Source organism: Sphaerodactylus townsendi, linkage group LG15 (genome assembly GCF_021028975.2).
Source record: "Sphaerodactylus townsendi isolate TG3544 linkage group LG15, MPM_Stown_v2.3, whole genome shotgun sequence".
NCBI lineage: Eukaryota > Metazoa > Chordata > Lepidosauria > Squamata > Sphaerodactylidae > Sphaerodactylus > Sphaerodactylus townsendi.
In genome coordinates, this window is record NC_059439.1 from 9,704,726 (window position 1) to 9,719,182 (window position 14,457).

A 14,457-nucleotide genomic window follows, 5' to 3' on the forward strand; every position below is an offset into this window, starting at 1 on the left:
GAATCCAAAGGCAAACACCTGAACTGATTCATACCATGGCATTTAAGACAAAATGTCTAACATTATCCATGCAACAAAACTCAAGTCATGACTATGAAAATTCAAAAATATTCAGACTTATATTAAACAAATAAACTGCAAGATTAAACAGATTCCCCTTCCTTTATAAATCATATAACAAAGCTTTTTAAAAGAAGAAAATGTCTAATGATAATAAGTCGAATGATAAAGTTTTCATTTATTTTAACCCTTTACAATACATGGAGCACACATTTCAGTTCCCAATACGTTTGAGATGTTTTAAAAAGTTCTGACACTAAACTAAGGATGGAATTCTACATGTTATTAGTAGGGGGTAAATTATACTCAACTCGATAAATCTGAATAAACATACATAATCTAGACTGGTAATTGTCTATGTAAGTACATCTCGAACTACTAAAAAAAAAAAGTTGATCTGCCATGGTAAAAATAATGAGATAGTTGATATCTTAAATACAAACAAATATATGAGATTAAGATTTTTTTTTCAAAATAAAAGAACTGTCTTGTGCTTAACTGCAAGCTTATTCTGGAAAAAAATGTTATTACTAGGCAAAGGATTCCAAAGTACAACACTGAGACAGTCACTAAAACATGGACCCTAGGGAATACCTTGGGGACATTAGCCACAGTTTGGACACTTGATTGTTTTTTTCTTTCCAACTGTAAAACATCATTTGCTTCTCTTCTACCTGTCACTGCCCAAAGGCTCTCAGTTTACCTAGCAAAGCCTTCATGGGAACTGAGTATGGCCCCATGAGGCAACTATCATGGGCAGGGACCGCATTACCTCACCACTTTCTCTCTCTCCCCAAATCCACCTGTCTATCCTGTTCCTTACCTCCTGCCTATATCTCCCCTCACCGGGACAGAAAGACGCAGGGCCCAGAGCCCCGGGTCCTGCAACGCTCTCCCTCAGTCCTGGGGTGCCTCTGAGGGTTTCCTCCAGAGTAAGAGCGGGGAAAATAGGAGCCCGGGGCAAAATCTGAGGCCTTGGGCCCCTGCCTTCTACTCATGCGACTCAAAGAATGATTTTTTGCACCAGGCTATCTCATGTCACTTAATCGCATTATAGAATACTCTAATTCTCAAATCTGAAATACAGAAATGGTCCATGCCACACAGCTGAAATAAAAATTTGACAACATTTTCCAAAATGCTTTCAGAATACACATAGCTGTTATTACAAAAGTGTTCATGTGCCACATGACTCTAAATGCTTTCAAATGTTTGACATTGCTAGAAAAATGTTTTTTATAGTGTTATATCCAGTAATCTCTACTGTCTCCCAGCATTGAACACACAGCACAGAATCAGGAAGAAAAAAGGAGGGAGGGAAAGGACAGGAGCAACAGTCAAAATAATGAATTTTAATACCAGACCATAAGGCACTTACTAACATGAACTCACAGTCTTTACAAAAATAACTCTTTGTAATAAAAGTCACAACCTGTACTTTATCTTATATTTGTCCATTCCTTTGAATTAGTCAAACATTTCCAGTGAAAAAACACCCTCAAGGATCTCTTCTTACAACATATCTGTATTTACTGCACAATACAGATACTACACTCAAGAATCCACCTTTCAAGCTCCTCTCACCACATTCAGCATAACACCAACTTTCCTACCCCTCAGAACTCCTTATTAAGCATCTGGCCTGAGCTCCAAACAACTCCAAAGCTCACTCAAATAGCTGTACTCTTTCGGATGGTTTAATACAAATAAAGCATAAATAAGTTCTCATCCTCCGTGACATTAGGGGTAGGGGATAAGTTTTCCCTTGTGCAAATGAGCCTCCAGGGATGAGGAATGGAGAGGAAAGCCACAGAAGGGACTGCGAAGAAGCTTGTCAGTCCCTTGCCCTATTATTATTTTAACATACATCAAATTCCCTCCCCAGCGCTCTTGGAAGATCCACCTGCAAACAGTGGGAATACCCCATGTTTTTTTTAGACTCCAAGTGCCTTTTACCACCAGCAAGGCAAGCAAAAATTCAACAGGGGCGATTCTCCAAGCTTGGAAGTGCAATGATAAGCCAGCACCTGCCTTTCCAGACAAGACTAAGTGCCATTTTGTCTAAGCATCATTTTCCCAATCTAAGCACCATTTCCCCACATTTCTAACCATCACCTGTGGCAGGGGAGAATGTGGAGGAGGAGCCCTTCATTCCAAGGGAAGTGATGAAGCCGAGGCAGAAAACTGTCATATATGTGAGGGGAGGGGTAGAGAAAGAGGCCAATGGGGCAGAGGGACGGCTGGAAAGTAGTGCATTTTCTACATACTGGCTTACCTTACTATGGGTTGTTGTCAGAATAATTAGGCTCATTTTATGCCCAGGGAAAAACCCTTTGAAAAAGTCTCTCCAAAAGCAGTGGCATGTAGTGGTTAAGAGCATGGGAGCACTCCTAATCTGGAGGAACTCGGGTTTGATCTCCCTGCAGCTCTGCTGTCTCTTGAGCGATGAAGGCTTATCTGGGGGATTCAGATTAGCTTGTGCACTCCCACACATGCCAGTGGGGTGACCTTGGGCTAGCTCAAGCTAGCCTCCATTATCACGGAGTCTCTCAGGCCTCCCCCTCTCACCTTACAGGGTGTGCTCTGTTGTGAGGGGGAAGGGAAAGGAGATTGTAAGCCTTTTGAGTCTCCGTTCAGGAGAGAAAGGGGGGATATAAATCCAAACTTCTTTCTTCTTCTTCTACAAACAAAGGACTCATTGGAAAGCACGCTTGCGGCCAAGAGGCAACTCACCTTTTAGCAAATCACCAAGTAGGCTGGGCTAGCTAGGCCATACAATCCCTCTAGCCTCTTCTATTCTGCACTCCCCACCTCACCCCCCATCCCTTTTCTACAAGGAACATAATATCACAGGCTGGATGCAGGAAGCTGGAAGGGAAGAGCTGAACCCAGTTCCCTCCAGCAGGCAACTTGCCTTTGCAAAAGGGAGGGGTGGGGCTTTGTAAAATGGGGGGGAGGGGCTGTAAAATGGAACAAATAAAGTCATATCATGCAAGTTTCTAACTTAATATGCGGCAGAGAGATAATCATATCGAACATATTTAGATTAATCTATACTATTAGAAGGCGATTTTAAGGCATGCCATAGTAGCACCAGCTAGACAAAAGGCAGAGAGGTGGAATTGCATCCAAACTGTTGGACTACCCCGAGAGAGAGAGAGAGAGAGAGAGAGAGAGGGGGGGGGGGCGAAATTCATAGGGGAAATTGGAGAGTTTCTGCCACTGTAACTCCAGTAAGAAGGATGGGGGAGATCTGAACCTGGCAGTTGTTTTGGGAAGGGGCAGATGCTGGGGGTTCCTCTTCCTCCCCTCGTTAAATCCACTCTGCTGCATTCATCCTTGCACTTCCTTCCAACTTTCCCTGGACTTCTTGGAATGCAAAGGGAAACATCTTTCCTACTCCTCCTGAGTGGTGCCTACAAATGTCAGCCAAAGCAACTCTCTTCTCCCAGGCAGGCACCCCAACCCCTGGCAGCTATTTCCAGGTCGCCAGTTCTGCAGCAGCAGTAACAAGTCCTTTGAAGAAAGGGAAACATGCCGGGGTTGCTTTGGAAAGTGAAAGTAGATCTGACTCTGGTGGAGTCACATTACCCCCACCTCCAATTCCAGCCTATAATCTCTTACTAGAACAAAGGGGGGAGAAAAAGAGCAAGAGAGAATGATGCACCTTTTCTTCCTGGCAGTAGCCACTTACAGGCATCTCCTGGAATACAGCGGCATGGAAGGACAGGGAAGGAAGGAAGGAAGGAAGGAAGGAAGGAAGGAAGGAACTGGGGCGGAGGAGGGCTTTTCCCTCCTCCTCTGTGCCGCCCCCCCCCTTGAAGGAGCTGGGACAATGAGGCTTTTTTTCCCCTCCGCAAGCTGCCTCAAGCTGGGCTGGGCTGGCTGGGCTCTACCTGCGTGGAGTGAGTGAGTGAGTGTTGCCTCCCTTCTGTTCCCTCCCTGCAGGCTTTGGGCTCCGGTGGCCGGCAGGGGCTTGGCTGGCTGTGTAAGTGCCAGCCAGGCTCCCGTGGGCCAGCCAGGCGGTCTCTTCTTGCCTTGCTCCTACATGGGAGAGGAGGCAGAGGGGAGGTGCCGGCCATGGTGAGTCACGTGTGGGGGGATGATTTTGCGTCCCCCACGTGACTCAACACTGCAGCGCCCGGGACAAGCCGCCCCGGATGTCTTCATTGGCCCAGTCTCCTCCTCCGTCCCCGTCATGCGCTCCTCACCCTGCTTAGCAGCGCCCAGGACTTCCCCGCCCCTTTTGCCTTCGTCATACAGCAGCTCTTCAATGGCAAGCCAGATTGAGGCTGGGGGAGGGGGGAGGGGGAGTCAGAAGCACAGCCCTCTCCACCCTCAGCCTGACTCCTCCTCCCCCTCTGAGAGGGAGCTCGGCTGATCCGACGGAAGCAGGCGAAAAAGCAGCAGCTGAGGAGAAAGAGGAAATCGGGACTTTTTAAAAACCCCGCGGGACGCGGGAGAAATTGTTCAAAAGCGGGACCGTCCCTGGAAAAGCGTGATGTCTGGTCACACTAGGCAATACTATAGCGGTTGCCTAACAACAGCCGCTGAGGGCATTCATTTCTTAAAGCTTCGGTCATGGACATAGGTAAGGGGGGGTTCTCGGGTTTCAACCCCCTCCCCCATTCATGTCCGAAACTCCATCCCTCCGTTTGTGGGTTTTTAAAACATTTAGTGCTTTTTCAGTTTTTGGCCTGCAGGGGGCGCACTGTTTGAGCTAGCAGCACCAAACTTTCAGGGATTGTTTGGGGGACTCTCCTGATGATACTAGCTGGGTTTGGTGAGGTTTGGTTCAGGGGGTCCAAAGTTATGGACTCCCAAAGGGGGTGCCCAATCCTCCATTGTTTCCAATGGGAGCTAATAGAAGATGGGGGCTACACTTTGAGGGTCCATAACTTTGGACCCCCTGAACGACACTTCACCAAACCTGGCATGTATTATCAGGAGAGACTCTTATTGATACCTCCCAGGTTTTGTGAAGTTTGGTCCAGGGAGTCCAAAGCTATGGACTCCCAAAGAGGGTGCCCCATCCCCCATTGTTTCCAATGGGAGCTAATAGGAGATGGGGCTACACCTTTGAGGGTCCATAACTTTGGACCCCCTGAACCAAACTTCACCAAACCTGGGTGGTATCATTAGGAGAGTCTCCTAAAGATACTCTGAAAGTTTGGTGCTTCTAGATTAACCATTGCACCCCTGACAGCAGGCACCCCCCAAATTTCCCCAGATTCTCCTTTTAAATCCACCCCCTTCGGCATGGATTTAAAGGGAGAATCTGAGGTCCTCAGTTTAGAAGAAGAAGAGTTTGGTTTTATATCCCCCCTTTCTCTCCTGTAGGAGACTCAAAGGGGCTTACAATCTCCTTGCCCTTGCTCCCTCACAACAAACACCCTGTGAGGGGGGGGGCTGAGAGAGCTCCGAAAAGCTGTGACTAGCCCAAGGTCACCCAGCTGGCATGTGTGGGAGTGCACAGGCTAATCTGAATTCCCCAGATAAGCCTCCACAGCTCAAGTGGCAGAGCAGGGAATCAAACCCGGTTCCTCCAGATTAGAATGCACCTGCTCTTAACCACTACGCCACATTGAAAGTGATGCTGTTTCAGGGTGGGAGATAATCCACCCCAAAACAGCATCACTTTCAATGTTGTTTAAGTAGGGACCCCAAATTCTCCCTTTAAGGTGGATTTAAAAGGAGAATTGGGGCTCTCTAGTTTAAACATCATTGAAAGTGATGCTGTTTGGGGGTGGATTCCAGCATCACAGCGGCTGCTGGGGGGGGGGGGCAAAACTCAGATTTTGCACCAGGCTCCATTTTCCCTCTATGCCTCTGCCCAGAGGGGAGGGGCAGGGGAGGGGTGTCTGCCATCCTCAACCTCAAAGAGCTGCTTTTATAAGCGCTAGGCCAGGGGCGGGGCTTGGGAAGGAGTGGCCATGCCCTAGGGGCAGGTGGGGGTGTGGCCCCACCCCCGAACCCCCCCCCCTAAAAAATCTATACCTACGTCCCTGGCTTCGGGTGCTGCTTCTATAATTTTGGAGGGCTTTAACCCTGCAAAAAAAATTCACTTCAGATTTTTTGTGAAAATCTGGCATTTTTCCAGGTTGATAGAAAGATCTGTTTGATCACGGCTCCTGTGTCTGGATTTAAGTATCCTCAGAATCAAACATGCTGAGAATTAAAGATATTATTACATTCCCAAATGGAAAAGTAGCCTGACTTACCTGATATGGGTGGTGGGTCAGTTTCTGATCTAAAGGGAGAGAAAGAACATTGGATCCGTTAGAGGCCTGCATGCTGTAGAAGCTCTTTAAAAAGAATCGAATTTGCGGTGCATGCCCGGTTGCCCTTCCACACACTAATATAGACCCACACCCATATTGCAAGCATAAACCACTTTCAAACAGGTTTATAATTATGGTTTCTACTTTCTACCAACATGCTATCAAGAAAAAAAGGCTTTTCTTCTAGATCATGCTGGTCTGTTACTTAGTACTTTCTCATGCCCTCTTCAGTTGGGACACTTTGGTGGATCCCAGAGTGTATTGCATCACCATACAAAGCTACTAACTTTTTGCTGCTTTTTGGAAGGATTTAATGTGCCAGAAAGTAAATGCATTGCATCTCTCTGACATTCTGCACCTGTTCTGGTAGTGCACAGCTTGATTTGTTTGAGTGCATCATACAGAGCTGTTTTACTTGCCCCTGCTAAAGTCCTGGGCACCCTTTCTGAGTCTGTGTCATGCTTGTGTTCTGGATTATTTATGCTGATTTCCCAGGGGCTGAGAACTGGAATGTCCTGCCTTGTGGTCTAAGCAGCCTGATGATCCTTTCCAATTCTTATTCCTAGTCTCAGAATTGTGTCTCTTTTGGGAGGGGAGGAAGTTCTACACATGTTTTGCTCCCTCTAGTGGTCAACCTGAAACAGCTGTAAACCCAGCATATTTGCCTGCAGATTTAAACTGCAGGTTTTTATGCTGGATTTAAAGATGCTTGGTGTTGAATTGGCCACTACTGTTATTCCAAGTAGGTAGTCTCTACTTTAGTTGGGGGGAATTAGCTCAAGACAAGGATAGTATTGCAGATCTTCCATGCAGGGTTGCTGTTAAGCATTCCTCAGATAATATATGTAAAGTGCTTTAAATCACCAATAAACATAATATTGTTTTTTAAGCAACTCTGCAGGATAGACCTTGCCTACCTACAACCCCATGCTTATCTCACCCTTCAAGCAGACACCGGTAGGTGGCTATCTCCTGCTCCAGTCTGGTCTTGAGGTCCATCAGTCGGTCATAGTCTTCCGCTTGGTTCTGGGCATCCGATCTTAGCTGCAGCAGCTCGGCTTCCCTGGCAGCAACAAGGTCACGCAGCTGAGAAAGCTCCGTTCCATAGTGGAATTTGGTCTCAGTCAAGGTACCCTCCAACACCACTTTCTGAAAAGGAAGAGGGGTGCTTTGTGAGGCCTCTGGGGAGAAGATGGGCATCCCTTTGCAGAGTGTTTTTGAAAGCAGAGAGTGGATGAATGTCGGATTTTGCAAATGCCAGCCCCCTCATCCATGAAAGAGTTAACTTGATGTTTGTTTGGTTGCTGTAACCCGAACAGTTAAATTACCTTGTAACGAACAGGGTGTTGAGTTTGGGGATCCTGTCTAGAATGTAGGTGCCTTCTGCATGCTTGTTTGATCACAGAAAAAGGGGGAGCTTTGGGGTAAAAGTTATTGCTCTTTGTTTCCTGAGTCTCTTTCATTTCCATTCTCTCTTGTATTAGTCACTGACCAATTATCCACTGCAGGCTGTTCCATGCCCTTGCCCTGCTCTGGCATGACAAGTCATACCAGAAGTGCAAGAAGCACACACGGAGCAAGAGAAAGCACATTGGCGCATCAGGACAACATTTCTTGCCCCGTGTGTTTCTGGTCCCACCGCGCACCCCAGCGCTGGTGGGTAACTGGCCACTATGTAGTTAAGATGCAGCTTAGAAAGTTGGCTGACTATTTTCTACCTATAGATACCCTTTCTATTTAATATTATTTACTACAGAATCTTTTTATAAAATCTCACAGTGTGCGGGCTCTGCTTGCTTTTGTGGCATTACTCTGCTAAATATAGGTTATGATTATTAATATTAATATTTCGCCCCCAACCATGAAGAGACTGAAGAAGATTTCTGGTAGCTTTCCAGGTCTATGAGTGGAGTGTGAAAGCTTTTCACACACACCCAGGCTAAGGAGGAAAGATGCTCAAGTCACACATACATGGAAGTACTCATAGAATCATACAGTTGGGAGAGACCACAAGGGCCATCTAGTCTAGTATAACCCCCCGGCATGCAGGAAGACACAATCAAAGCATTCCTGACAGATGGCCATCCAGCCTCTGTTTAAAAACCTCCAAAGAAGGAGACTACCAAACCCCAAGGCAGTGTACTCCACTGTCAAACAGCCCTTACTGTCAGGAAATTCTTCCTGATGTTTAGGTGAAATCTCTTTTCCTGTACTTTGAATTCATTACTCCTTGCTCTATTCTCTGGAGCAGCAGAAAACAAGCTTGCTCCCTCTTCAACATGACATCTCTTCAAATATATTCATGTTTCTCCTTAACTCCTTAGGGTTAGGGTTATCTTCTTCAGACTAAGCATACCCAGTTCCCTAAGTCACTTCTCATAAGGCATGTAATCCAGACAGTGGTGGGATTCAAATAATTTAACAACTGGTTGTTCACAAGCACCATTTTAACAACCAGTTCTGCCGAAGTGGTGCGAACCTGCTGAATTCCACCACTGAATCCAGACTTTTGACCATTTGGTTGCTGTTCTCTGGACCAACTCCAGCTTGTCAATATCTTTCTTGAATTGTGATGCCCACAACTAGACACAGTATTCCAAATGATGTCTGATTAGTGCAGATCAGTACTATCATGTCCCTCAATCTAGATACTAAACCTCTATTAATGCAGCCCAGAATTGCATTGACTTTCTTGGCTGCTGCATCACACTGTTGGCTCATGTTCAGTTTGTGGTCTACTAAGACTCCCAGATCTCTTTCACTTGTACTGTTGTCACACCATGTGTCACTCATCCTATATCTAGGCATTTCATTTTTTCCTGCCTAAATTTGTTCTGCCTTACCTTCTGCCTTTCCTTTATCTCCATTGAAATTCATTTTGTTAGCTTTGGTCCAGCTCTCTAATCTATTCAGGTCATTTTGAATTCTGACCCTATCTTCTTGGGCATTAGCTACCCCTCCTAATTTGGTGTCATCTGCAAATCTGATTAGCATGTCCTCTCTTCCATCATGCAAATCATTGCTAAACGTATTGATTAGCACTGAGCCCAGGTAGAACCCTGTGGCACCCCACTAGTCACTTTTCTCCAGGATGAAGATGAGCCGTTGGTGAGCACCCTTTGGGTTCAGTCAGTCAACCAATTACAAATCCATCTAACAGCAGCACTGTCTAGCCCACATTTTACTGGCTTGCTTGCAAGAATATCATGGGGGACCTTGTCTTCCTTGCAATCAAGTTGTCATGCTGCTCCTAAAATCCCTGCCCTGATTTTTGTTCATGCACTGTTTGATTTCCAGGGTTGTTGTCCAAAATATACCTTTGCAGTACAAGGGAATCGCATGCTGTGTGTTCTTAAATGTATTGAAATGGCCACAATGAGTCAAACTGAAACTAGACCACTGACCCTTTTAGCTTGGCACTGTTTGCTCTGTTTGGCTTTGTCTTCTAAACAACCTGATATCCATAAACAGGAGATGTCAGGGATTGAACTAGAGGCCTTCTGCACACAGAGCAGGTGTTCACCATTCATCTACAGCCCCCCTTCGGGCAATAAAATGTTTTAGGTGCCTTCTGCCCACCCATCTTCAACCCAGCGCCTCTCATTTCCCAAAGCCTTCCAGGGAGGGCAGGGGGGTATAAAGTGCCATCAAGTCACAGCTGACATATGACCCTTGTGGTGTTTTCTGGGCAAGTGATTAAGCAGAGGTGGTTTGTCATTGCCTTCTTCTGCAGAGTCTTCCTTGGAGGTCTCTGTTCCAAGTGCTGATGCTGCTTAGCTTCTGAGATACAATAAGATCAGGCTATACTATACCATTGTACATCCCATCCTACAAGGCATAAGGGGGTCAAAATTGTTACCAAAGTGTGTGGGAGCCGGTCTTCCCACACTGGCCATTTTCTTAATCTTAAATGGCTTTGTTGGGGCCAAGACAGAAGCCATTCATTCCTGTGCTCCTCTGTCTCCCCAGTGAAGTAACCAGCAGCCCCCTGGGACACAGCAATTCCTTTGGAAAGCGGGAGGGAAGAGCTAAATCCCACCACTACCCTCGTGGCATGGTCCAGTTCAGAAGCATATCTGCCTGACATAGGGGGTCAATTGACCCAGGGCGCCACCCATTAGGTCATGTGGGGTGCACAAAATTGCCCCCACTCCTCCTGCGGAGAGCCACCCTGCCTGGGCCATGAGCCTGTCACGGGCCCGCTGGGCGCCCCTCAGCAAGGCCCCGTCAGGCTGCCCGAGATCACCCCAGGAGTAGCCAGGCCGGGAGCCTGCTGCAGGCCTGACAGGAGCCCCTCGGCCCGGCCACACTAGGCCCAGCCCTGCCAGGTTGCCCAGGACCACCGCCACCCTCCTCTGCCGGCTGAGGTAAGTGAGATGGAGGGGGTGGGGGAGCGCTTGAGCAGGTGATGCCCCAGGCACCATTATCTCTTGGTACGCCTCCAGACCAGATCCAAATCATGCCACCGACCCCATAGCTGCTTACTGGGGGGGACTGGTTTATAAAACGAAGAACTAAATTAAATTTAAATTTAAAACCCCGTCCACTTGAAAACTGAGTTTTTTTTCTCGGTTGGTGGCTCCAGACACGGGGCTCCCAGCACCAGGTCAGGGTTGGACCCTCCTCCCAAGGCTGACAAGTCGCTGCCTGCTGCTGACCGTGCTACGGAGCGACTGGAGCTCGATCTCCAAGGTCTGGGCCATACGTTTCAGTTCTGCGATCTTGGCCTGAGCCTCCTGGAGGGCTTCAGAGCTGGTCACAACCTGGTGGCTGATGACATCACACTGCAAGAAGAGGAAGAAGAAGAGTTGGATTTATATCTCCCCTTTCTCTCCTGTAAGGAGGCTCAAAGGGGCTTACAATCTCCCTTCCCCCCATAACAAACACCCTGTGAGGTAGGTGGGGCTGAGAGAGCTCAGAAGAACTGTGACTAGCCCAAGGTCACCCAGCTGGCGTGTGTGGGAGTGCACAGGCTAATCTGAATCCTCCAGATAAGCCTCCATAGCTCAGGCGGCAGAGAGGGGAATCAAACCCGGTTCCTCCAGATTAGAACACACCTGCTCTTAACCACTATACCACTGCTGCTCCTAGAGAGAGAAGAAAGCCCTCATTCACAGCCCCTCCCATAGTGACAGCCCAGATTTTGCACCAAGGACATTCCCCTCCCCTGCCTTCTACCCTGGTGGAACCTCAATAGACTGTGTGCATTTCAATGCATTTGTTGGGTGTCAGGTTGGCTTGTTTTATTTCTGTCATTTATTTGGCTTCTGCTCGCCCAAAGGAGCCTTGCAGAGCACTGAAAACGAGGCACTCTGACTTCCCGGGTTCTTCAGTGGATTGCCTGGGAGTTGCAAGGCAGTGTGTGTCATGGGTAAGAAACTGGAAGGAAGGAAGGAAGGAAGGAAGGAAGGAAGGAAGGAAGGAAGGAAGGAAGGAAGGAAGGAAGGAAGGAAGGAAGGAAGGAAGGAAGGAAGGAAGGAAGGAAGGAAGGAAGGAAGGAAGGAAGGAAGGAAGGAAGGTCTTTGATTAATCTGTACTTGCGAAAGGCATTTGCAGAACCTTAACATCCTTGCCAAGAAGCTGCATCTGGAACAGTTTTCAGGACCTCACCAAGTGCTCCCCATCTATGAGGCTTATAAGACTCACACTCAGGAGAAGGATCCTGGGTCTTAGGGTTTTCCCTCTCCTCTCAGACAGGGAACAGGTAATCCCATCCAGTCCTGTCAGCAGGAGTAACTCCATCCATCTCCACCCATATTGCCATGAGCTGCAGAGAATGGAACCAGACAATCCTCCAAGTTGTGCTGAGCTATAAAGAAGGAGCAATCCAAGAGGGGGTTTGCTTTGGTTTGGCTTTAAAGCTGGCCTGTACACTATTGCTGAAGCGAGAGGTACATTGCATGTTCCCATTAGCTCTGGGAAGACATCAGAGTACTGCCTTCCTTTTGCCCACAAGTTTTATACAGATCATGAAGCAAAATGAACACAAACAGAGAAGAAGGGGATTCTGGGTAACTCTGTCAATGGTATAACTAAAAAATGCTTAATCTCCATGCCCTGTCAATAATATGCAACAGCAGACAACAGCTGAAGATGTAACTAGGAAGTGTCAACCAATATGAAAATCTTGTGGTAACACAAAGGCTGTTTTCTCCTCCCACACACACACCTCCCATCGCACACACTGACCGATCACCCTTTCTCCAAACCTGGTCTTTGTGCAATGCCTCAGCTTCCTGGCTGTTCTTTTCCATGACTTCCTCATACTGGTCACGGACCTCAGCCAGGATTTTCTGCAAGTCGATGCCGGGCATGGTATCCACCTCCACACTTACGTTGTCCCCCAGCCTTCCCTGGAGAGAGGTCACTTCCTACAAGGCAGAAAATATGAGAGGTGTGAATGTGTGGGGACTCCAGAAGAAGCCGTGAGGGGCAACGGCTGGACAGAAGAAGAGTTTGGCTTTATACCCCACTTTTCTCTCCTGTAAGGAAACTCAAGGTGGCTTACAAACTCCTTCCCTTTTTCTCCCCACAACAGACACCTTTTGAGGAAAGTGGAGCTGAGAGAGTTCTGAGAGAACTGTGACTGGCCCAAGGTTACCCCCACAGGCTTCATGCGGAGGAGAGGGGAAACAAATCCAGTTAACCAGATAAGAGTCTGCCACTCAGGTAGAGGAGTGGGGAATCAAACCTGATTCTCCAGATTACAGTCCACTGCTCTTAACCACTACACCACGCTGGATAGATTATGGACATCAATACCATGCCCCCAACATTTGTGAAGTTACATTCACAACATTTGTTAATTTCTGTTGTGCAGCTGCTGAGAACCTTCCACACCCCACTCCTGCACAGTCCCACCAAGCTCCGTGAAACAATTCCAAGGGTACCTTTTCCTACCACTTTGCCCTTTTGAAATGACTGCATATTTGTGTATTGTCATATTCTTTAGCTTTCCAGCCCTCCGTGTCCCAAATAGCTTGCAACAAATAGCAAGGATGTTTTTAAAAATCTCTAGATACATGTGCCCTTTCATACAACAGTTTATAAAACTGCAGAGAGGTGAGAGGTAAGAATGAAATAAACTTGTGTATGTGTAAAGTGTCAAGTCATAGCTAACTTACTCAGCAAGGGGCTTTCAAGCAAACAGAAAGCATAGGTGGTTTGTCATTGCCTTCTCTTGCAGAGCCTTCCTTGGTGGTCTCTTCCAAGGACCAATCCTGCTTAGCTTTTGAAACCTGATCAGGCGACACCATGCTGCCTTCCTTCCAAATAAGACTCATACCAGTGACAATTTACTCAGCATGACATTCCATAGAGTGCTTGAGTAAACTTCTGAGTAAACCAACTGTTTATGTCATTCTAGCAAGTGGTAAGCTTTAATTCCTATTCATTAAGTATAGAAGCCTGTCCAAATGGTATGTTGGTAAAAGGTCAGTTTTCCAGAGCCCCTAAATCTGATTTAGCCCTTTAAATTTTGTACTCAGTAGCCTAAAATAAATCATAATTTTTAATCCACAGATACTTCTTTGTTCATTTCACTGGTCCCCCATTCCATGCCATTCACCCAAAATGGTTCAAACAAAGATTCCTCTACTGATGGTCCTTTCAGATTTGCAGTCATGCTGAAGAATAAGTGATGGTGGCAAAATCCCCTCTGAGCCAGGGAAGATGCTGCTGGCTTTGACAAAGGACTCTCAGCCAAAACCTGTCTGTTCCGGATCATAGATATCATCACTTTTTACTCCAAAAGTGTCCAAAATCCATAGGAATAGGTTGCAGATCTTTGTAGCATCAGATCGGAGAAGGAGTCTGAGAAACAAGGGCTGGTACCCACTGGATTGGGGGGAAGGTCTGTGAAAGCAGAGACTAGGGGTACCTGGTGGAGGCAGAGGACCACACCAGGTGATTTAGGAGCAAAACATTCATTCAAAGGATGTAGGTAAGGGGTTTTTTCCTGGGTTCAACCCCCCTATTGCATATCCGAAGCTCCGCCCCCATTTGTGGTTTTTTGTATTTTAGTTTTTTCCCCAGTTTTTGGCCTGTTGGGGCGCAGCTTTTAGGCTAGCACCAAAGTTTCAGGGATTTGTTGGGAGACTCTCCTGATGATACCAAC

The 14,457-nt window shown here is 47.0% G+C and overlaps 1 protein-coding gene across 2 annotated transcripts in view; it reads right to left on the reverse strand.

The window, feature by feature from the left end:
* LOC125444605 (keratin, type I cytoskeletal 47 kDa-like) overlaps positions 1–14,457 on the reverse strand; it is a 37,764-nt gene that overhangs the window by 15,822 nt on the left and 7,485 nt on the right. Inside the window, exons 5-8 of one of the 2 annotated variants that reach the window (XM_048517109.1) lie at positions 12,551–12,712; positions 11,000–11,125; positions 7,282–7,490; positions 6,282–6,310 (exon numbers count right to left, since the gene is read on the reverse strand). In XM_048517109.1, coding sequence (XP_048373066.1) covers positions 6,282–6,310; positions 7,282–7,490; positions 11,000–11,125; positions 12,551–12,712 — 526 coding nt within the window. The remainder of the gene's footprint in view (positions 1–6,281; positions 6,311–7,281; positions 7,491–10,999; positions 11,126–12,550; positions 12,713–14,457) is intronic. The other variant, XM_048517108.1, reaches the window with a different exon arrangement.